This window comes from Acanthochromis polyacanthus, chromosome 11, assembly GCF_021347895.1.
Source record: "Acanthochromis polyacanthus isolate Apoly-LR-REF ecotype Palm Island chromosome 11, KAUST_Apoly_ChrSc, whole genome shotgun sequence".
In the NCBI taxonomy this organism is placed as follows: domain Eukaryota; kingdom Metazoa; phylum Chordata; class Actinopteri; family Pomacentridae; genus Acanthochromis; species Acanthochromis polyacanthus.
Window position 1 is genome coordinate 27400125 of NC_067123.1, and position 24116 is coordinate 27424240.

Consider the following 24116-nt stretch of genomic DNA (forward strand, 5'->3'; position numbering starts at 1 on the left):
TGTGAAATATTTACGCGCATTCTTTTTAACATTTTTTTTTTTTTGGTAAGCTTGGAAAGTCTTCAAGTCACTTGTGTGAGCTGTGACAAATCTGGAAAAGTTCCCTCCAGTTAAACCTCTTTGAATTCAACAGGTCACCTTGAATGAAAGCTTCTAGTTGTTACTCACCTTGCTGTGGCGCTGGGGGCTTTGTGGGGGTCCTTGGTCACTAAACGGGCTTCAGGGGCCGGGCGTCCCCTTTGCGCACGGGGCTCCTGAGCTATTCCCGGGGAATTGGCTCGACTTTTCAAGCTGTAAACTTTATTAGGGCCGATTCTGGCTCTCTGACATTTGGGTGCTAAATGAATGGGGGTTTTGTCTATGAATTAGATCGTAAAAATCATCCGAAGAGCGGCCAGATAGGCTCACTGGCCATAAACGGTCACGTGGTGGCCATTAAAGTAAGTTTTATGGTTTTGGGGAGTTGACAGTATATTGCACATAACATATAATCGCACTGACGGCGAGGCTTCGTCTGACTCTCTCTTTGCAGGCTGTAAGTGTTACTTGACCGGTACAGACCATCTCTGTTGCTCAGTCTGCCTCAGTGTGGACCGGACGCTCTCTAGGATGAGGACCGCGTCTCTGGGTAAGTTTCTCCAGACTAGCCGTTGCCTGAGAATAGCCAGCCTGTGTTAAACAGCCATATTATTGTATTCGCTCCCTCTATCCGTCCCTATTAGTCCATTACACTAATTTGTCAGTTGTGGAGTGCTGAATACTGGTCTCGGCAGATGTTGCGCAGGGTTGGGTCCGGCTCATGGCTATTTAATTGCTTCCTTCCCCGTGTAACTTGTTTCCCTCCATCTGTGGTGTAACTCATAATCCATTTTTACATGTTGGATAATTATCTCTGTGTCCATTTCCACCCCCACAAACTTCGAGTTGTTGTCGTTTTATTGCATTGGAGAATTCACAGACCGTGCGAGCCAGAAAGTTTCCAAGAGGCTCGTGGAGTGTGTAGATGTCCTTGATAAAGTTACGCGCTAATGCGGGCCTACAGATTTGCAGCTAGTCCCGTTTGATTCGATTCTGTGCGTGTTGATGACTTTTGGAAGATCCCTGAAAAAAAAGTTGCAGTTGTTGCTCTGCTGAGCTGAGCCCTGCGTGCGCTCCACATGTTGGCACCATGTATGGCTTTAGGGCAGGCTGTAAACAGTGACAAGTAAACACAACAAGGGAAGAAACAGCAGCAGGGAGACATTTAAAAGGAATTCCGTTTTGTGTCAACCGAGTCGTTTTGTTGTTTGGGGTTGAAAAGTTCAGATGACCTCTTTAAAGTCACTCTCGCTTTGGGGGTGACCTCTTGTCCGACCAGGGCGACACTGGTCAGCAGTGGACTCTGATTTCAAAATATATGGCGTGAAAATGTGATATTTTTGTAGACAAACTATCCTGATGTTATTTATAAAATTTCCTTTTTGTTGCTTTTACCCAATTCATGAATGTGTGCCTGGATTCGCGCTTTCTTAATACCAAATACGCACGAAAGCATCCAAAAAAATGATCTGACTTTTTGAGTCTCGTGTGAGTTTGACAGTCCAAAACTTTGCGAATGACAATTGAACTTTTCTAAAATTGTCGCCTGCGAGCATTTGGAAAGGTTACACTATCCGCCAGACACAATAACTTATTTTTTGGCGCAGAGGCCTTCATCATTGTGTCTAAAATCTTCGCAGGTTATTTCTAAACCTCTCTGCACGCAAGCAAATACCTGCATTGCCAAAAGATTTTAAATGCTTTTCAATAAATGCTGGGGTGGAATTTAAATTTTGGCAGCTCGAGGAATAAATTCTCCACAAATTAGGTGATTTTTTTTTCCAGGTTTGTTTTATTTATTCTTCTTCTTATCACATAGGGATCCAAGAATATTTCTGTTTTTCGCAGCATTGCAGTTGTTGGGACCTTATTGCTAAACGAATTTAGATTATTGTTATGGAAACTGCTCACCAGCTTGACAAAAATACGGATTTATACTCTGCAGCTTTATTTTGGACACACTGAAAACACAACAGGACAGACTGAGAGCACGGCTATTTGGAAATTAAACCCTTTGCCAATAATTCAAAAGGAGAAATTTCGACAGGGCCCCATGTGCGGCGTACTGCCAGGCAGAGAGAGAGAGGGGAGCGCAGTAGGTTCATCTGGAGGTCAGCCACAGCACCAAGATAAATCTGCATCCTCTCAGAGCCACCAGCAGAGCTCGCTTTAGGCCAAGTTCACTGTCACCCTGCTGTATAGGAGAAGGAAAACCACTCACACATCCACGGCAGCGCGCACGCACATCCACACACGCGCGCCTTCCCGTTAATGACACGTTTGCTTGGCGTTGCCTATAAGCATAATGCGTATAAATGAAGTTACCAAAGGACGGAGAGCCTGTGGTAATATCCTGCACTGGAGGGGAAACACTGTGTGAAGGGAGACGGGGGAGTAAAACTTAAAAGCGTTGCCACCAACAAAGACTTTTGGCTGCTTTGGTTCCACTAACGCTAATGAACGATTTGCATATTTTACGGCCATATTAGTCTTGAGTGTTGGATTTATCTCCCCCACTCTGACGTTGAAAGCATCACAAAGGATACAATTGCGTTTTGGGTCTTGTGCCGGCGTCTTATCTGCTTATGAAATTTGTGAAAATGATCATTGTGGTGGCAAAGGGATGCGCACATTGTTAAAAGTGACTTTTGGTTCCAAGGGGGCCCAGATATCTCAGTGGGCTGCGGCTGATGAGGGCGAGATAGCAGCAGAAGAGGAGGAAAAATTGGGGTCAAAAGTTTACGCGCTGAACAAGTCTCTGTCATCTGTTCACTCGGAGCTTGATGCCAGCCTTATAATAGCGATCTTGACTCTCCACACAAAAGACAGAATAGCTTTGCATTACATATGTTGCACGGTGCACTCCAGGTGAACCCTGGAAGCGCAGTGACCTCGCGTTTGGGACCGGGGGAGGGGACCCCCCACCCGTCCCCAGCAACAAGATTGAGTGGCTGGCGTTTTATTAGGGCGGTTGATTGGTGAATTTCCTTTGAATAAATTGCATTTGATATGTTTAGGGACGAGGGCAAAATTTGCATTTTGAGGATTGATACTCTCGACCCGGTCACAGGGTAATGGGAAGGCCCACAGCCCCCCGAAATGCGCCCCCGGATCCCTTAAAAAACATTTAGCCCCTCTCTTCCTGATCAGATGAATAGAATCCTTTTTAAAAAACAGAAATAGCACAGATGTTTTTTTAAGACTCATAAAGGAGCGCTTTTAAATATATATATATTGCGCATTGTAGTTTTCTTTTTCATGTGGCCTATTTAACCGCTTTAGAAAAATAATACAATTATTAAAGTATGTTAAAATAGTGAACCTTTGGTTGAAGGTGTATAAAAGCACAATAGGATTTGATGTGAATAGAAGAAGACCTCAGATGAAAAAAAATGACACCAAAAATAAATTATTTCGTCGATAGTTTGCGTAAAACAGAAACTGGCTACTGCTAATTTGTAAAACTTCTTGCATACAACCGGCAACACAACCCACGTCATCGCAACTATTTTTTGTTCAAAACATAAAAGCAAAATCTTTTTATTTCACTTAAAAATTTAATTATGGCAGCTATAGTCTTTGAAATGAAGCTGTAAAATCTGAATACTTCACCATTTTCGATTTCAGAAACTTTTTGACCTCATGTTAGCATGAAAGTAGTTGAAAATAAGATCTTTTATTTCACAAATGTTCAAAATAGATGCTGATTTAATTGTGTAACTTTAACACATTTACGAATATACTAATGTACAGAAACTGAACACATTATAAGTGAAAATCTGTAGAAGTTTCGGCGCTTTTGCGCACAATGAAAGTATCCAAATGTCCAAACATGCTTTAAAAAAAATCCACATGATACGCTGTTTCCTAGATTTATTCTGTGAGGTTGCATTGGAATGTAAGAGGTCGTTAATGAAGAACAGACAGCTAATTCGTTCACACTAAAAACACAATGCAACATGTCATACATACACATTTCAAGCGTTTTATTTTTTAAAGAACAAACAATATTTCAGATGTTTTCAGTTCTGTGAATGCAGATATTTACGGACTACTTGTCTGGTTGATGATTCTCGCCCTGAAATGCCCAATGTAGCTAATTTAACTTTTAAAAATTGTATTTTAAAACGTGTCACTCATAGTTTGAGCAGCTTTTGGACAATTGGACTCATAGACCTTATGTTTTTCAGGTTTTCAGGACATTAGCTGAAGAGCTGCTGCCTGAAACCTAAAATTCTCGCTCAGTGTTGCAGTAATTACAGTTGCCCCTTCATGTAGAGGAATAAGGAATATGTCCACGCTTTCCAAAAGATAGCTGCTTTTGTTCACCCTTTATTCCCCTTCAAAGCTTAAAAATCCCTATAATATAAGTGTAAATAAAATCAACAGCTATGGAGAAAGGATAAAGACCATTTTAAGCATTTTAGAAAACTAATTAATTTCATTCTTGTTATAATAACCAAAGGGCGTGAAGAATAAGCACACATGACACGATGTAAAATAGGGGAAAAAATACTTTATTATCAGTGTTTACCTTTACCAAAATATTTCCATAAAGGCATGAAATGTGTTTCTTTAGTCCGGATCCTTGGCACATCTTGAATGCAGAGAGAATTTTTTATTCAGGGCTCCATATAGACAGGAGACCTTGTGAGCGCCATCTGCAATCTGTCACCATCGTCACAGCACTTCTCTGATAATCTAAATTTACAGTAAACTGTCAGCATGATGTATTCTGGTTAAATAGACCTTCACTTCACAGTATATGCTCTGAAAGCGAACACCCCGCCATGGGCTGTTAGCTTATTTTGCACGAAAATAAAACCCTAACACAAGCCTGTAACGGTTTCTGTGCGCGTCAGGGGGAGAACGGGTTTTGCATTTTGCGTAAAATTGTTTGGAAAGTGTGAGCTGGCTTCCAGTAGTTACGGAAGGCTGCATTCTAGCCCACTGGTCAGCTGGATGATTATTATTTTTGCTGTATTTTAGCATGGCATTGATAGTTCCATGAGCTTTAGCATTCAGCAGAATCTTACAGGCCTGCACTAGATAACTAAATACTTCTTTTATCTCACTGAATCAGACTCTGGAGCCTTTGAAATGCTTTTTAATAAAGTTATTCACAGCTTAATGTCAAGAAATACATAATAATGTAGTCCATAGCAACAAGTAGAATGGTGCGTAAAACAGCCGCCGTCATTCACACGTGGGTAACTTGCAGTAAGTGGATAATAGCCGAGCTGACCTGGCCCATATTTATACAGCACCTATATATAATAGAATGGCAGTAGACTGTAAATTTAGATATCATGTGAAGTCGTCTTACCCGCTGACATTATGTTGACATATTGCCTCTCAGGTGGTCTCTTGGCCATAAGGATACAGTGGGTCTTTGGCGCAAAGTACATCAGCTGCCACGTACAGTGAGTTAGGTGCAGAAAAAGCCTGTAAGGTACACAAGGTAGCAGCTCGAGTGCGCTAATAAGAGAAGAAAGGCAACTGTTTGAAGAGCACAAACTCAGGCCTGAGTGCTTTCAGTCGTCATATCCAAAATGTCCAAGTGCACTGATGGAGATAAGCAGAGTGAAAAATCTATTTCATTAAGGAAGCAGCTCATCTGCAGGGGATCTTTGCAGGTTTAGGGTCCCTCTTCTCCACACGTGCACATTTTTATCTCATGGCTGTAGTTCGACGTGTGGGCTCCTTAACTAGTTGTAGGTCTCTTTGCACATTTTTAAAAAATCCTTTGGGGACCTTCCAGGGGTGCTGACCCGCGCTAAGTGCTGCTACCCCCCTCTCAAAATCTCCCCAGAGCTGAACAGAGCCCGCAAAAACTGAAGTCCAAGTCCGGGGTGAACCCCAGGTCACTGCGTCTAACAGATATGAAAATGTCGCCTCTTTGGAAAAAAAGGGCACGCCTTGTTGTTTAACAAAGACTGTCAATGGGCAAGATTAATCAGAAACAAAATGGAAACGGTGTCACTTTGGGGTCAGGCAGAAGTTATCTCTGTTTAGGGGGAGCGAATAGAATAGAGAGGGGGGACCAGGGAAGGGGGAAAAAAGGAGAGAAAAGAAAGCTTTCAATATTTCCGAAGTTTGGCCTCTTGTTTCTCCATGCAGAGGCCTTGTTGACGTGGACAGTGTGGATGAGCTTTGTGAGGAGCTGCTGCATCCTGAAGGGACACAGATACAGTGTGGCACCTCGGACATGGAGGGGAAACAGGAGCAGGACGTGACGGCTGATGACGGTCAGACTCTTTTTATTCTCTTTACCTTATAAACATGCAGTTACCAAACATATAGGCTTTTTATTTTTATTTTTTGCAATATATTTAAATCTATGAAAAAATTCCAAAGGCTGATCCTGAATTTGTGTAATTTCCCTAGAATAATTCCACGATTATTATTATTATTATTATTATTATTATTATTATTATTATTATTATTATTATTATTATACCTTTAGTACCTCCTCTTTCCAAATCATGTTTTCATTGTTGCAACTATGTGGTATTGCAGCACAGAAGAGCCTAACCAGTATTGTAAATCTTTATTTAAATATGGGCAAATCGTTTGTGACATAGGTTTTTACACATTTCCGGATTTTTCCAAAGTTACAAAAACTGTTTGTGTCTTAGATCTGAGCTCATTCCTGCTGTATAAACTCATTCAGGCTGACAGTTCTTACTGTAAATGTTTGTGCTGGTTGAAAATCCCACGCTTTGTTTTGGCATCTGGCTGCAAAGCAAGACAGGTGTCTTTGTAAAGTATTCGTCCAGTGTTTGACCGAGCTTTTCAGTACCAGGTAACACCAGAGAGCTGTTAACACACGCAGTGCACGCTGACAGCACTAAAGAGGTTTAATGTGGGCAAACAGAGAGCAAAAACTGCTTCAAATCGTTGCTATGTCCTGGCAGGCCACGGAAAAATAGGCGTTGTTTTATATTTGTGGCAGTGAAATAAGCTAAAAAAAAGAGGCACGTTTGTGTAACCAAAGGATGTGTGCTTTCTGCAGTTCATGTGCGTTTATCATTCAGGGTTTATACACACTCAGGCTTCATATGCAGGCGTGGATGTCCGCAGAGAAGCGGCTCCTCAGGAGGCTGGTGCACTGATTCTATTTTCGATCATTTGAATAGGCAAATATGTAACACTGCAATATGTGTTGTTTGTTTTTGTTGTTGCCATGTCTGCCTTTTTTTAATAGAATGCAACAGATTTGAAGTCCAGCAAGCAGCATTTATGATTCTCAGTATTTTGTTTGTGGACAGCCTGCATTTTCTCAGGCTGTGGATTTTTATCTGTGTTTCAGAGGAGGGAGGACTGTTTCTCTTGCAGGAGAGCCTCACCCACATAACTTTGGCAGTAAACAAGTTAGTTGATTGGTTTTGCTTTATATACTGTGATTTAATAAGGAAAACACCAACGTAAGCCAGTCCGAGCAGCGTCGGTGGTACCAGTGCCATGCTTTCCATTGGTTCCTGTTTACATGATGCCCACAGGACACGCGGTGATTGGTGGCTCCTCACACGTGACCAGGCAACTTTGTACATTTGACAGGGAGTAGGAGGGTTTTGTGGAGATCAGAAAAACGACAGCGCGATAAAAATTAGTATTGTTGCACTTCACAAATTAATGACCATGAGTTCCTACTTGATAAACTCCAACTATATCGAGCCTTCCTTTCCTCCATGCGACGAATATCAGCAGAGCGGATACATCCCCAACCCTGGAGATTACTACGAGCGGCCAAAAGATACGGGCTTCCCCCATCACGACGAGCCATCCTATCCGAGGTCAAACTACACGGAATCGGGATACGATTACGGTAACGTCCCCGCCACCGGACTCGACGATTTCGGCGACGGGCACCACGCACAGCCGCAGCCGGTTCCACAAAGCCACGGTCCTCGCCTCACCGCGGCCCCAGACGGTGGCGCAGGGGCAAATGCCAGCAAAGACTGCAGCCTCGCCGGTGAGGTTTATCCCGGCGTAGCGAAGGGCAAGGAGCCGGTGGTCTATCCCTGGATGAAAAAGGTCCACGTTAACACCGGTGAGTTATCGTCACGGTAAAACAGCAGAACCACTGAGAAACAACCGCTGGAACACACGCAAGCCTATTGAGGCAGCACTAGTAGCAGCCCTTACAACAGCAATTTACGACTATCGAGCAGCAGGGTCGGTAATTAAGGACCCTCGTAAATTTTATTGCCTGTGTTCATCTGTCGGGGCCATGTGCCTTTGTTGCTTTTTAACCCAAACTACCTCCACCACTGGAGCCGAGCCAAACTGTAATATTCAACCCCGCTGTTTTGTTAATTATTTCTAGGCTTGATCTGTCCCTGGATGCGAGTGCTTGAACACTCGGCATCTCCACATTAAGGTCATGTCCGTAACTGAAACAAGACAGAGTAAAGCAAACAAAGCGGCAGCAATTTTCCCCCCACCAAACCCAGAATTCCTTTCTGATTTTCCACCCTGGTAATGTGTCCAGTGGCGGAACTAAGGGTTTGAGAAAAAACGCTATCAACCTGCTTGTAACACCTGCTTGCTTGCCTGTGTATGGCTTTTTTTTTCTCCCAGTCAATGCCAGTTACAATGGAGGAGTGCCCAAGAGGTCCCGCACTGCCTACACCCGCCAGCAGGCTCTGGAGCTGGAGAAGGAGTTCCACTTCAACCGGTACCTGACTCGGCGCAGGCGGGTGGAGATTGCGCACACCATGTGTCTGTCCGAGCGCCAAGTCAAGATCTGGTTTCAGAACCGGAGGATGAAGTGGAAAAAGGAGCACAAGCTGCCCAACACCAAGATCCGCTCCTCCAGCTCGGCCTCGTCCTCAGCCTCGGGGGCCCAGCAGCAGCAGCAGCAGATCAAAACAGGCCAGCAGCTCGTCCCCACGCCGTGCACTGCAGGTCTATAGTGCATGAACGAACCCCTTCCACCCCCCAAAAAACCCAATCCAGACTGAGATGGCGAATAACACAAGTGGAATTTGATGGACCGATTCTCAGTATTTTACACACATGGTGTTATCGCTTTCACCTTGCCACTGCCATTGGGCCCCTGTCACGTCCTTTGTGCCCTTTCCCTCTCCGGTCGCCCTCTTCATATAAGCTTGAAATTCAACTTTAATTGCCACGGTGGCAACTGAAGTGTTTATATATTTGTTTATTATTATGAAAGAAGGATAACGCACATTCAAACGTAGGACTTGGAGCAAAATGTATCATTTCAGTTAAAATTGAGTGAGGTGAAAGTAAGTTTGAACTCATTTTTTTCTATGTTCTCTTTGATTATTGTTTTTTTTCTATTATTGCTCATGGAAAGTTCTAATATACTTGAAAGATATTTAGCGAGACTCTATAGATGCCTGCTAGTAAACCAGACGGCTGTTAGAGATATGGCATCAGAGTAGCAGTATAGTTTGTGTGTTTGAGTGGGTTGGTTCACTGTTGAATGTAGTCCAGGTGACTTTCACTTCTAATGTACATAGACAAATCATAACGAAGGCACAATAAGGAAAGCGTTTCGTCGAGTAAGATTCTGTTCGTTGGTGTTGTACGGTCTAGTTTTATTTGTGCTAGTGCGTCCTATGTTGTGCTGTGTTCTAAACTGTGAATATTTGTATGTGTTGTCTCAGTAATGACCGTTGTGATGTAGGCTAGTGTAGGATAAACTTGTCCTTGTGAAATAAATATGTACTTCACTTATAAGGCTGACATGGCTTCGGATGTTTTGTCACCGCAAGTATCGATTTCTCTTTAGTGCAACATGTATTTTTGAAGCCGATTCTATTAACAACTATTTAGGAGAATCATTTTTCTATTGAAATCTAATTTTAGATATTATAATTTCATACAGAAACACTTAAACAGCTTGTGGATTTTGAAAAATATTTTCTTTTAGAACTTCGACACTCATCCAGTGTTTGGAGATGCGTGCGTAAAAAGTAATAGTGCGTTGGAGTGTTGAACAGTTTACTGTGCCACGCGGTGAAAACATTGTGGCTGTATCTGTTTCACATTTTTTATATTTACCTGAATAGAATAAAAATCTATTTGCTCGTTTTATGGTATTTACACAGAGGCTTAACTTGGTAATCAGCTCGCAATCTTGCACTCTCCGCCTAAAATCAGATTTATACAGACGGAAAAACATGCCCACGTTATGAATGTGTAATCTGTTCAGAGTTAAGTCTGTTCTAAGAAATGCATTACCAAGTACGCACGTTGACAAAAGCGTGTAGGTATGCCTGAGTCTGTTCCATCTTTCATTGCTCAACTATTTCTAATGCGTAAAATGTGCATGAATGTCATGCGCATTTTCGTGGATTAAGACGAGATGTGGCAGACATATATGAGGCAGGTATCAGCTGTTGGCTCCAAAGCTTTGCAGGTTTTACTGACACGGGAATAAGACCAAACCCAAATTGTTAAATGTATCCGGCCACACATATTGTTCTCACTTGCCATTACGGGGAGATCTCAGCCAAGCTCAGTGCACCAGAGTGTGAGTGTTGGTCACTACCTGCTACATCCAAACAATAGAGAGTTCAACTCGAGGACACGGCCGGCTCTGGCCAATCACCGGCTCGCAGCACTTCTTCTGACCCCTGACCTTTCGACACACACAGTGTTCGGATCATACATCAGCGCTGAGACCTCCGCGAGCTTTTTCTTCCCATTTAAGATTTACCCAGAGACGGCGCGGAAACAAAAACGGTGTTTAAGTGTGAATGTGAGCCATGAATTCTCCCAAAATTATTCTAAGAGACAGCTCTCCTGCAAATCATTACAAGAAACACTCGTGTCAGGCCGCGTGGAGAGGGCAGAAATGAGCAGAATCGTGCTCATAATAAACCTGTTATTTAGTGCAGTTTTCTATATATGTTTGTACTGATGGTTGTAGTTCAATGATTCTGTCAATATTTGCCTAATGGATGGGATTGCAGCGCACTTAATAGTGAATTAACTGGCGTTCATAAAACATCCCAAAGTAAAATCGACAGTGACAGACACGCGTGAAGTAGAATTTATGTATATTTCAGAGGAAGCTTTCCAACTTTGCTGTAGTTTTCTCGCATGTTACTAAATACTTTAGTTTGCATGAGAAAAAATAATTTTAAAAAAATGAATACATTCGCTGCAGAAATGCCTAACATCTCCAGCACTGTGCAGCAGTTTCCTCAGGACATGGAAGCTGTGCAGAAGATGGCACTGAGGCTGATTGGCACCGATTTTGCGCAGACTCCAATAAGTCCAACTATAGTTAAATTATAGATATCAAGTCATTTGATTCGGAATAGAGGTCGCTTCCAATGTGCTGAAATTTTAATTCGCCCATTCACGTGACTTGTTGAATAATGAATGCCCCGGGGTCAGAAATAGATCTGAAAATCTAACTTATTTTCATTTGAAGTGATCCTCTGCAGCGTGCGAGTCAGATCTCCTCTCCTCTGACAAAACTCTGTCCGCTGGAAACAGACCGTCATGACCTGTGAGTAGATTTGAATGATTTTTGTTTAAGCTTTAAAAATGGACAAAATAACCTTGTAGTAAAGTTAGTTTATGGTATTCTAATCTATATTCTTGGATTTTCTAATCTGATCTGTGCTTTTTAATCTGTACATTGCTGTCTTGTTGTATCAATATCGCAATTTTCTTATTATAGAACTCCTTGGAAAAAAGTCTCTCTGGTTTTGAAGCATTTAAGTTGGTTTAAAAATAAAGTTACTGCCTAATATAAATCTATGTATTTTGTACTAAAACACTAAGAATTAAATTAATGTATTCTATAGGATCTCTCTAAAACTAATTCAAGACTACAGGTCTAACTTTCCTAGACAAGAGTAACGACGGTGACTCCCTCTCTGCACGCTACCATTTAGGACTAATTAGATTAAATCGTTCACCAAAATGTTTTCCAATGAAATAATACGGAGTTGACTGCAGAGGCAAAATGTGCTGTAAGTGTAGCTGCACAGTGGGTGTAAAACAAAACCATATAAGACTGAACAGTCTGCATTAATTTGGAAAAAGGTCTATCTCTAAACAAGTGCATTTCTACACCCATAAAAACAATAATTAGGTGTTCCCATGAATTCTGTCATTAAAAGTTGATGATTTAAAAGCTCGACTCGATGTATTTGCGTTAAAATGTTAGTGGAAAAGTGGTAGAAAATGTATTTTAACAGCAGTAACAATGTAACTGTTGCTTCAACTTAGAATAAGAGGGATAATAATGGTCAATTTACGCACAGTTAAACGTGAAAAAAGTCCTTAAAGACTTTATAGAATTTATTCTTATTATTTTATTATTATTATCAGCAGCAGTGCCCTGTTTTGCGCTTACCTCAAAAAATTAAAGCATTTAAAAAATATATTTTGACATGATTTACCATTTATTGCACAAAAACCTAAACTGATGTATTTCCGGCCGCAATAAACACACAGTTTCAAGATGAAAATTAAAATAGCTTTATTACAACCACCTTCAAACAAACAATTCCACTGTCCGTCACAGTGTCGCTCTGGGTTCATTAGGCCTACAGAGACGGTCTCCACTCAGCTTAAGGCGTTGAATTTCGCATTAGCCTTGATATTGGATGGTGTAAACCTCGCAGAAAGAGTTATCTTCGGCTGAGAGTATGGGTAACCCAAGCCTGGCTGTTAAGAGCTCCCAGTGTCAACATTGTGGGAAGATATGGACCGCTGTCTGGCCAACATCCAGAGGTCTTTGCCTCTAACTCCTCTCCGCTGACAGTGATAAGGAGCTCTGATGTGCGTAAACACCTCTGAAACATTAGTTTTACGCACAAGCAGTGGAGATTTTTAAACAGAATCAATCAGCTTTTGTTAAATGGACAAGAAAATAATGCATCAAAAAAGTGTGGACAAATAAAGCGGGCAACCAGCTGAGGGTTTCCATCTTCTCCTTGTTTTTAATCTCAAATAACTTCCCACTCAACTCTCCATGCCTCTGCCCGGGTCAGGGAAAAGTTCAGGTGCGGTGGCGAAAGGCAGCGTGGGGATTATCTTCCAGTGCGCGGCCATGTCGAGCCATATAATCCTGCTGACAGCTCCGCGTCTGCAGAAGAAGAAAAATAACAGATTGCAGACACAAACACTGAACAAAACAGAAGTAGTTTTCTTTTCACAAACACGCGTCTAAAAGCTCCAAAAACGCTCATGTTTAACCCTCATTACTCTTCCTCTCATCTCCCCGGTTAGATTTATTGAATGTGAATTAACAAGAGCTGCTCTGAGTCTTGCTTCTGTCTTTAAAAGTTTAGCACTCAAGTTGTAGTTTGAGAAGACAAAGGCTCATGTGGGAGTGGGATGCTGTCTCTGTCCGCCCCGAATGATAAATAGCTGTGGTGGGATTTTTCCACGCCCGCTGCTCGGTGTTGACGGAAAACAAGCGCCAAACGGTGCCGAGAAGCGAGAAGCTCTTCCGGGCTACGACTTTCTTGGCAAAACCTGCAGAGTCAGAAGCCAAATATTCTTCCATGGCGCGTGGGGCACACTCTTTAGACAGTCATTTGTTTGTATTTAGACGGATTTGACACTCTTAAAGCTAAAAAAAACTCCATTTCTGTTCGCCAGCCTGTAATATTTGGCGTCACTCAGCTGCTCATAGGAAACGCATAAGTGCATGTAGGTCTAATGGGGGTCCATGTAGTGATCAGCGGGGTCGAGCAGTCTTACTTTGGTCACCTCGCTTCCACTTTCCGCTCACTGCTGACTGACAGCCTCCCCTCACGACCACCAGGACGCACAGCCTCCTTGTGTAGGACAGGTAAACGTGTAAGGTTTTGTTTTTAATTTACCCGCCAGCATACGGACTTTGGTGATGGAGGACCAGAGGCTGACTAAGTGGTGCTAAAGCAGGAGTCTGACAATGAGGACGGGGGGCGATGTTGAGTTGGGTTTTCTGTGCAGCCCTGGCTGTGTCGTAGAGAGAGCAGGAGAAGCTGGAGTGATGAGTAATCATTAAGCAGCCCTTAAATGGTGTTTTGTGCGCAAAAGCTTTCTCCATCTCACATAGTGCGAATTATCACGCTGCAGTGCAAACATTCTGGCTGCAGCGCGGCTCTGGGCTGCGTCCGCACTTGAAACTCAGCATAATACGGCCGGATTAGCTCTTTGAGCCGCTAACAGGCACCAAATATATGGCACTTTAAAACTGACAGAGCAGCCTTTTCCCTCTGAATGGGCGACACGTGGAAAAAGCTGCTTCTCTGTGAGAGGCTCGCTGCTCTGCCAGATACATTGCAGTGTCACATACCCCTCTTTTTTCTCCCTCCAAACTGATCCGTTTCTCCTCAGGGGCAATGACTGCCTCCATTAATGATTCACGGGCTCAAATAAAAGGGATTTAAGTTGACGTTGCGTCACGTGAGCGGGGCGCATAATACTGCGCGGTGTTATGGCACTGGGAAGAAAACCGGAGCCCCGGTCTGGCCATATGATGCAGATTATATGCGGGTTACCCCCACTTTCCGTGAGGGGAGTCCTGGCTTTGTAGTTTTGTTTATCGAGGGGAGAAAAAGAAAGTAGACTGACAGAGAGAGGACCCCGGGTTTGTGGATGTATTCTGCTGTCACGGACGGATATGTTTTTCCACGCGGACAGAGTCAGAGCCCGAGCTTTGGGAGGATGGATTTTATTTTGAGGTATTTCCTCCGATTGTTCATTACTGTCGTGAGTTATTGCTGCGCGAGGCAGAGGTCAGTAAAACTGGTCCAGGGTTTTCGCAGGGCGAGAAAATAGACACATATCAAGAAGCTATCGATATTCAGCACATCTGTTAATATCTAGGATTCATCATAGCTATTCAAGCGAAACATAAACACACCTAAATGATTTACACACGTTGTATAAAGGTAGCTATTTCAGAATTTGCCTGAGCCATTAACACTGAGGCATTGTTCCATTTACTGCTTCCTAGACTAACATTGCAATAAATCCCTCATTAATTTCAGTGGAAACTTAGAATAGAGGAGAAGAAAGTGAAATATTTCTTTTTGAATTACATCTTTAACAACGTGCCATTTGGATAAATAGGCCAGCGTTGCCGTTTGTAAATAAAGCAGTCATTTAAATACCGGCTTGGAAGAAAAAACCCAAACAGAGCGCACGGGGCTCCAAGGTGCAACCTGTCCTATTAAACAAAACATCTCGTGTCTTTACGTGTGTGTTTTTTTTTAATACTTATATTTATTTTTGTCGGTGCGTAAATGATACATCGAGATGAGCTCCATAAAAAGTAGGGGAAAGCGGTGGGGTTGTGTCGCTCAGCCAGGGAAACGAGGATATAATGGAAGACGGAGTGCCATCCAGGACCGTGCGGCCGCGCTGAGGTCACGGCGCTGCTGCTTGATTTATGGGCGCGGGGACTTGGGGAAGATGGTGTGCGAGAGCTAATGACTATTCGATCCGTTTGTGGAGAAAATGCTCGCAGGCCAGCAGGGAAACAACAAACACGCCATTTGCATAGGCCACTTCTATGTTATTAGTGGTATTATGTTGATACTCAGCAATATTTGATTGCAAAGCTGCTTTTGTCTACTAAGAATCTGCATTATAGCGTTTTTATGCATTCTATTTATTATGTATGTGTGTTTATTTTGCTAGTCTTGTTTTTCCTTTAATATTTTGGTTAATATTTTTGCTAAAATGCTTAAAGAAAATGAGATTTCCTGGTTCATTGAAGCTGTGAACATATTCATTCTCTAATATCTCATTGGCTTTATATTAATCTAAACTTTACAGCTAAAAATTATCCTCAAGATGCTTACATAGAATTTTATAAGATATATTTATTTGTTAGACATGTCTTTTGCGCATTTAAAACACGGGCCTTAACTGATAGAAACTAGCAAGCTGTATATTTAAATTTGACCCTATGTGTTGAAATCAGGAGTAAAAATAAAATCCACGCAAATAAAATTTACATAACATGTTCAAATGCTGCATTATCCTCCGAGAAATTGAAAATACTTATTCCCCTCCTCGTTGCAGAAATCCATTCCAGTAAATTCAGGCCAGCGTACGGTCTCCGAGACACCTTGAACTGCTTTCGGTAAGTCCATATATCTTTATTGATTTGTGTTATGAATGCTTGATGGTGATATCCTTATTCAATTTCTAATAAGTACCACACACGCCCACCAAAGCACAGGCAGGAATAGAGAAGCAGCCCGTGGCTTGTACATTTCCTTGTAGCAGCAATACGAGCAGCCCGAGAGCAATAATTCCTTCTCTTCCACTTGTCTTTGTGGTGTAATTTGTCACTATAAAAGTGACGAGGGGAATCGCAGCACTTGGAGCGGTGCCTTACTCATTTCAAAAACTACTTTCTGTGAAAGCCATCTGCTTGTAGCTGCTATAGTTTGCTGCACTGAAGTTTCAAAAAATGTTTTTTCCCCTTTATCAACGTTTCAGTTTTTATTCTCCCACGTTGTTCTGCGTCTTACGGCAGTATGCAGTGACTTTTAACCCTCAGGGCCAAATTAAAGAGAGAGACGAATCAGCATTTTAGCAGAGCACAAAGAAGTAAATAATTAAACAATGTGGGTACTTTGGGTCGTGAAAGAAAAAAGCAGAGTTAGCTTAAAAAACATCCTCACGTGTGAATTTTTTGGTCCCACTCAGCCTCCCACGCCGTCCGTGTGTTTTACCTTTTTAATTGTCATTTGAATTTTGTCCCAGAGCCTGAAACCAGCAGAGAAGCTGCATCTCTGGACGTGTTTACGGCCTGGGGAAGCTGAGAGGAACATAAATCTATTTTTTCCCCTCAGTCTTTCTTTTTGGCTGCTAAAGACAGCATTACCATGCAGAGGGATTCCCCCTGCTGCCGGCTCTCTTCCCCTGTTCCTCGCTGCATGTCCTCCGATTTGCCTTTTGGTGATGAAACTTCTGCCCATTTTTCACTCCCTGATCCTGGAGGGATTCTTCCTTGATATATAAATATATCGAACGCAGCTTTGATCAGCGGGTTGTGGTTTCTAATCCTAAAAGATATGGATATTTTTTGTATTCTTCATGCCAGAAGCCTTGCAGGGAAATATCTGGCGAAGAAATGAGAACGAATCTTGCGTCCTTGTGCCAGAAACTCTGAATCATATGCAAAAATGCGGGTTAATGATTAAGCCGCGCATAGAAGCCCTTTATGTCCCATGGAAATGGAAATGCAGCATGGTCAGCGCCTGATTATTCCTTTGTATTCGCCGTGTCTCTCCCAACCGCTCATCCACTGGGCTCATAATTCCACTACAGGACGCAGAGTAAATAATAACAAAAAGATTTAAAACACTTTAGGGACAGACTCTGCCATTTGTAGCGTTGTGTTGTTATTATTATTTTTTTCTAGACGCACTACCTCATTTGGTTGGGGGAGGAGGACAGGCAACCACTTGATTTGAACTGGCTTTCCAAGGCGCTACTTCATTTGCATAATTTTTCTTGTCTATGGTGACGCTCTGGTTCGGGGCAGTTCACTGGTGACTGCATGGTACTAGCGAAGGATCACATAGTCCAGCATAGCCTTGGCTGAGTTTAATATTGCTATGAAGCCCTGGCCATTGCTCTATAGCATGACGATAAATTCAATCTTGGGGCCAGATAACTCTTATCTCGCTGACCCGACTGCTCACGCCTGCTTTCGTAATCTCGGCTTACCCATCCACGTCGAGTAGAAGAAAAGGAAAAGGAAAAAAGGAAAGGGGCTTCTCTCGGCTCTTCCCTTTTTGTTGTGGCTGCTAATGCCTGGTGTATGGCAGGGCGCAGTCTCCTGCTGCTGCTTCACCCAGTCAGCCCTGCCTTTAAACTTTTTCTCTGGATTACTGCTTTGATCGATTTCGTCGCTGAATGAGAAAATATTGCTTGGTGCTCTGCATTCGTCGTAAGAGGATAAGGTAAGCAGGCCAGAAATAGGCTCCCTCGGTTGTAAATGGCGGAGTTTGTGTGTCGCGCGGTGATTTATCACCGTATGACTTAGATCTCGGTTCAGGAAGAGTTCACACACATTCAGGCAGCCCAGATTTCTCTAGCGTGGAGCAGAGGGCTATACGCACAGAGCTCCAGTCTGTCTTTTGTCTCTCCTTCTCTGCATTTATGACTATCGCAGTGGCTCGCCTGGAGATACACACCACAAAGCTCTCTGGTATCTTCTCCAGGTCATCACGGGTGCACATACATCGAAGACACCTTCTTTCAGGCTGCGGTTTAGCTGCCTTTAGGACAGTCTCGGAGTTCATTTTCTACTGATTTTCCTTCCTGTTATGCACGGCTGCACAAACGCACAGTTGCTCGGTTAATGAAAAACCTGCTTCTGGACTGTATCTATGGAGTATAAATAAACAAGATGTTTTTTGTTGCAGCTTGCAGTAGAAACAGTGTTATGTTTGGGGTCACATTTAGACAGGAGGGCCTTTAATTTCAAACATTTCAGTATTAATGGGGTTGCATGCAATATTTTGATTGTGTTTATTTCATTTTTATTCAGTGTTAAAATTAGCTGCTGCCTTGATTTGACCAATAGACAATGATTCAATTTATAGTGCTAACAAAATAAATGATGCATGACTTCAAATGCAGATTGCACATAAATGGGGAATTTTTACTTGCATTGAAAGTTATGGCATTTAAATAAAATTATTATATACATCGCTAATATTGCTATTCTTATTATTACTATTATTACTGGCAGTGATAGTTTGCATTGCGTTTTGCTGTTTTTTAAACACAGGGAATCCAATGAGCCTCTGTTTCATTAGTTATGCCATATTGTAAAATATTTCCTTAAATTGACCTGTGGATGTGTGTCTCCTATGGTTTATAGTTCCCCAGTAATCCCCCTGGTTACCTGCATGAATTATGGCGCTTTAGCAGCAGGCTCAAGCTGCGCCATCCGCGGGTTTCTGTCCGCTTGAGTACCGGGCTTGGGCGCTCACCGGACCGCTCATTCCGAGCAGCCAGTCCCGGCCCACTGACCCCCATATATCACCGCGATGGGCCGCCGTGCAGACAGCACCGACAGCAGCCATTATTATGGGCCTGCGAGGAAAGGTTCACACCATGGTCATGGAGATGCACGGATGCCCGCCCGGTTTTTCAGGTTTCCTCGGGGCCCTTCCATTTATCTTGCAGCGTGCAAGGAAAGAAAGGAAGAAAGAGAAAAAAAGAAAGACAGAGAGAGAATGCGGTTGTTTATACTTTGCGCCAGGTGGCCGGGGAAGCGCAGTGAATTTTATCCTGTTAATGAATGAGATTTATTTTCTAACAAGCGAAAAATAAGAAAAGCAAAAGGGCTAAAAGTTGAGGGCCACATGGAATGTTTTTCACCTGCTACTCAGGAAATCAAATATACTGTTGACAGCCCTGTTGGTAGAATAACATTGTAACAGAAATATTATTTTCCTATGTGGTAACCCACTAACAGGCAATTTCCACAGCGCGAATCTTTGCCTACAGCATTTTCTCCATAAGTTGCACACTGTAACTATATTTGGTTTCATTGTAAATCAGCTCACTGATTTAAAATGTCACGCAGTTCCTTGTTAGGTTTCAAAATGATTTGACAGTTTGAAACGCTTTTGAAAAAGCTTTTTTTTTTAACTTCATGTTGTTTGGCACAGATGGTAATACAAGGTTAGTACGTGCCTTTGTGCCCTGTGTAAGCCATAAGGTAAACGGTAATAGTCTACAGAATTGTTGGCCCTATCTTGCCTCCATAGTCTCCAGTGTCAGGTCTGTATTGAAAAGTAAGATGGATCGCCACCATTTCTTCTCCTCACAGTGCTTCTTGTAACCCTAGGTTCACCCAAGGAGGCCATTGGCGGAGGGGCGTCACGTGACCACGGGGTGCCAATGTTATTCTACAAGGGTGTCAAGACCCTGTCAGTTTCTGAAATAAATATTGGGAAACGGCGAGATGCAAAAGGCAACCTACTACGACAGCTCCGCAATTTACAGTGGCTACCCATATCAAAGCGCAAATGGCTTCAGTTATGATGCCAATCAGGTCCAATATCCCCGGGCCTCTCATGTGGAAAGTGAGTACCATCGACCTGCCTGCTCCCTGCAGTCTCCTGACGGCTCCGTGGCTCTGCAGAAGCCGGGGGAGATGGCGGAGAGCTGCGACAGGACCACAGCCATTCAGGCGGCGCAGTCCAAGGTTCATCCCGAAAGCAATCAACCGCAGGTGCCGGTGTCAGGCCCACCCCCTCCCTCACAGTCCCCCGGTGCTATCAGCCAAAACACGAGCAACGGGTCCAGCCAACCCAGCGCCAAGAACGGCTCGCCGACCTCCAATGCTCGCAGCAAACAGATCTTCCCCTGGATGAAGGAATCCCGTCAGAACACCAAGCAGAAGCCCACCAGTAGCTCCAGTTCAGGTACAAACAGCCTAAACACTGCTGCTGCTGACACACACACAACTTGATCGCCTCTGACCAGCAAGTTACATGAGTTTTGCTCAGGGAGGATACAGTAAACATGGGGTGTGGGTGGGTGGGGCGGACAGGTAAAAGGTTAAGAGGAAGGGGCAGGCAAACCATAGCAGGACAATATTTTTCCTGGGAAGGTTGTTAAAGGTCAGTTTTCTAGGCTGGTGTCAAAGAGGTGTTCATTTTACTCCATTTGAAGACAGTGGTTTGTGGTATAGATAATACTGCATGATACCTGCATGGTTTCCTAAAATTATTCAGGAATTCAAACCAAAAAATACAACAATGTAATCAACAACTCCTTTAAAACAGTAAATAAACAAGTGCATTCACTGAATCCACATCCTGTATGGATTAAATCACATTGTCTTGTTAATTCCTTAAAACCTTACATACCGGACAAGAAGTAGTGGATTGTAGAAGATTTAAGAGCCACATTAGAAGTGGATCCCACCATTTGTCGTCCCTGTGCCCTGCAGCTGACCTGTCCCTACTGTAAACACATCTCCACTGATCACATAATGTTCCCGGAGAGACAACAAACAAACACACACAACAGTTGTTCCAGTTTGTCTTGCTGTTTTGATTAGAGGAAAACTGGGGAGGGGGGCCGGACAGGGGGTATTTACTGAAAGCTCACCAAAATTTAGAAATGCTCATCTTCCCATGACCTAAATTAGGTGGGCAATATTTCCGTTGGGGTTCCGGTTATATTCCACAGTAAGAAATTAACATGCAAAGTTGTGTGCCTTAATGTTTGTAAGGTGAGTTTAAACAACTTGTCAAAGGGGTGCCCTTTAGACACGTTTTAAGCAGATAAACCCACACAAGCAGGATTTTTTAGTAAATTAAGTGGGATATTTTCGAACTAGATTATTGGAATACTTAAAAAAATGCAAGTAAATGTTACATATTTAAATTTTAGTTCATGTTAAGAAGAGGTTTTTCTTTTCTCAAATATGGAAAACCATTTTAGAACACTTTCTGCATATATGCAAACCAGATTTTACTGTTTTATTCAAGAACAACAGGGTGATTCAGGTCCAGGGTTGGGGTTTTACCCCCACATAGAAACAAAGTAAAGGTTCAGAGCGGTTCTCTTTGCGTGATATTTATATTTTTGCATTTTGGTGGGTAGTTTTATACTAAAGTTAGGTCGTCATCTGGAGTAAATTCCAAATATGCAAAGCAGTACAACAGCCTTTATTGTGAAATATGTTGGTAGTTTAATGGCAACATCCAATTAAAGAACTAACATTTATAGAAAACCTTTTAATGGACTTTTCTATTCAACTAAATGCTTTGATCAGAGCTAAATTTTGTGGCTCATTCTTGTTTTGGAATGTTTACATAGCACCAGTGGAAACATTCCTCATCTTTACTTGGCTTCTTATGTTGCAATCTATTGGTAATTGTCTATCTATCTTGTCGGTCGTTTGCAGTGAGAGTAAAATGCAAAGCAGTGTGGTTTCAGTGTGTCTTGTGCTTGAGAAGGTGTTGTAATTGCTTTGAATAATGCGTGGAGGTGCTAGCATTTTTCAAGCGTCTTTTACGCACGTTTTACGCACGTACGCACGCTGCATGCAAGCAGGTTTTCAACTCGTGTCTTTTATGTATCAAGCTAGCTAATAATAATAATTGCGTTCTCACATGATTGCCCTACGTAAAACCAGGCTGATCGACGTGATAGCTTCTCTTTCATCTGCGCAAAAACATAATGGGTCAGGTGATGTCATGTTGCATTCCTTTTACTCCAGGTTAGGGCGACAGGTAGTGAAATTTATTAAGTGTTGGCCGCCTGCCACAACGGTAAGTAGACCAACACCTTGCTGTTCTGCAGCCAGGCTCCAACCTCTTAAGCTTATCAGTAAGGGCAAGGCGAGCTGTTTTATACACCCGGAGGAATACATAATGCTTGTGTTTGCATTATGCGTGTGCCACTGTGTGACTACGGGGGAGAAGAGGGTCAGAATATTTAGCTGGAAACCTGAGGTTACCTGGTTTCATATCAGACACTGACCTACTCTGCACTTACATTTCTTGTTCTGCAGTTACTATGGCGTGCGCAGGCAACACTCATTGATTGTTAATTGTCTTATGGAGCCCTGATGATAACCCCTGCGCTGCACGGGAGGGAGCAGATTTATCAAAATGTTGGGATGTTTGTAACACGTGCTAAGAGGGAGGAGGAAGAGGCGATGATTAAAACCCTGTGTTTAAATGGGCATATTCATCTAGTAAACGGTTTGATCACCACCCCACCTGATCGTGGAGAGTTTCACTATCAGCTGTGTGTGAGCTGTCGTCACACGTTTTTACTTTCACTCTCCTGTCTCTGCCTCTGTACCTCTCCCTGTGTGTGTCTGTAATGGATTACTGATTGACATCCTGCTCTCCTTCTCCCTGACAGTGGAGAGTTGCCCCGGAGACAAGAGTCCTCCGGGGTCAGCAGCATCAAAGAGGGCCCGGACAGCTTACACCAGCGCCCAGCTTGTGGAGCTGGAGAAGGAGTTCCACTTTAACCGGTACCTCTGCAGACCCCGGAGGGTGGAGATGGCCAACCTGCTCAACCTCACGGAGAGACAGATCAAAATCTGGTTCCAGAACCGCAGGATGAAATACAAGAAGGATCAGAAAGGTGTCGGGATGATGCCTTCTCCCGGCGGACAGTCCCCGCGGAGTCCCGTGGGCCCGACCTCCGGTGGCGGGGGAGGCGGATATCTCAACTCTATGCATTCTCTCGTAAACAGTGTACCATATGAATCCCATTCGCCCACTTCTTACAATAAACCTCATCAAAACGCATACGGTATGCCAACGTCATATCCCCCTCCTTTAAACAACTCCCTCAACAACTGCCCGCCCTCCCAGAAGAGGTATCCCGGGACCGACTCGGCCACGCCCGAGTATGACGCGCATCCCCTTCAAGGAAATGGCAACTACGGGACGCACATGCAGGGCAGCCCCGTTTATGTCGGCGGAGGTTACATCGACTCAATGCCCAATTCCGGGGCCTCTGTTTTCGGTCTGACCCATCTCCCGCACCCGCCGTCCGCAAACATGGAGTACAATGGAGCAATCACAATGGGCAACAGTCAGCATCACGGAGTGTGTGATCCGACACCGACGTACACAGACCTAACGTCGCACTACTCTCAGGGAAGAATCCAGGAAGCGCCCAAACTGACGCATCTGTAGCAGTGGCGCTGCCTGGATCACTCCGCCCATTGTCTTATCCACCTCCAGACATATTAGTGCTTTGTTTCCGCGCCTCCTCACGGCTTCCACCTTCTCTCTGCTTTTGTTTATGTTTCCTATAGTTTTGGTGTGTGAAGTAGCGTTAGGATAAATAATCACGACTTGCTTGAATTTTTCTCTATTTGCTCGTGTCATTGTCTCACAAAGACCTTTATCTGGGCTGTAGGACGTCTAGGGGGGGGGGGGATGGGGGGAGCACAGTATATGCATAGGCCTATTTAATCTTTTTTTTAATTTTTAAATCTTGTTTTAAAATCGAAACTCAAACAGGGTATTATGAACACGTTATTCATTTTTTAAATGTGAATTTGTCCGTCTTTTATTTATCCGCAG

The 24116-nt window shown here is 43.2% G+C and overlaps 2 protein-coding genes across 6 annotated transcripts; both read left to right on the forward strand.

Annotated features, from left to right (window-relative positions):
- The first annotated feature begins 534 nt into the window (after nucleotides 1-534).
- hoxa3a (homeobox A3a) lies at nucleotides 535-23959 on the forward strand. Of its 5 annotated transcripts, XM_022194127.2 has the most exons (5): nucleotides 535-628; nucleotides 6199-6326; nucleotides 16099-16159; nucleotides 19895-20474; nucleotides 22936-23956. In XM_022194127.2, the coding sequence occupies exons 4-5, from the start codon at nucleotides 20012-20014 to the stop codon at nucleotides 23721-23723; spliced, it is 1251 nt and encodes a 416-aa protein (XP_022049819.1). In that variant the 5' UTR covers nucleotides 535-628; nucleotides 6199-6326; nucleotides 16099-16159; nucleotides 19895-20011; the 3' UTR covers nucleotides 23724-23956. The 5 variants fall into 5 exon arrangements, with proteins under 5 accessions (XP_022049819.1, XP_051811120.1, XP_022049812.1 ...); XM_051955160.1 differs by lacking the exons at nucleotides 535-628; nucleotides 6199-6326 and adding an exon at nucleotides 11493-11572 and having other exon boundaries at nucleotides 22936-23959; XM_022194120.2 differs by lacking the exons at nucleotides 535-628; nucleotides 6199-6326 and adding an exon at nucleotides 13997-14750 and having other exon boundaries at nucleotides 22936-23959.
- Nucleotides 7507-9789, forward strand: hoxa4a (homeobox A4a). Its single transcript, XM_022194178.2, has 2 exons — nucleotides 7507-8131; nucleotides 8662-9789. The coding sequence occupies exons 1-2, from the start codon at nucleotides 7714-7716 to the stop codon at nucleotides 8994-8996; spliced, it is 753 nt and encodes a 250-aa protein (XP_022049870.1). The 5' UTR covers nucleotides 7507-7713; the 3' UTR covers nucleotides 8997-9789.
- Nucleotides 23960-24116: the final 157 nt, after the last annotated feature.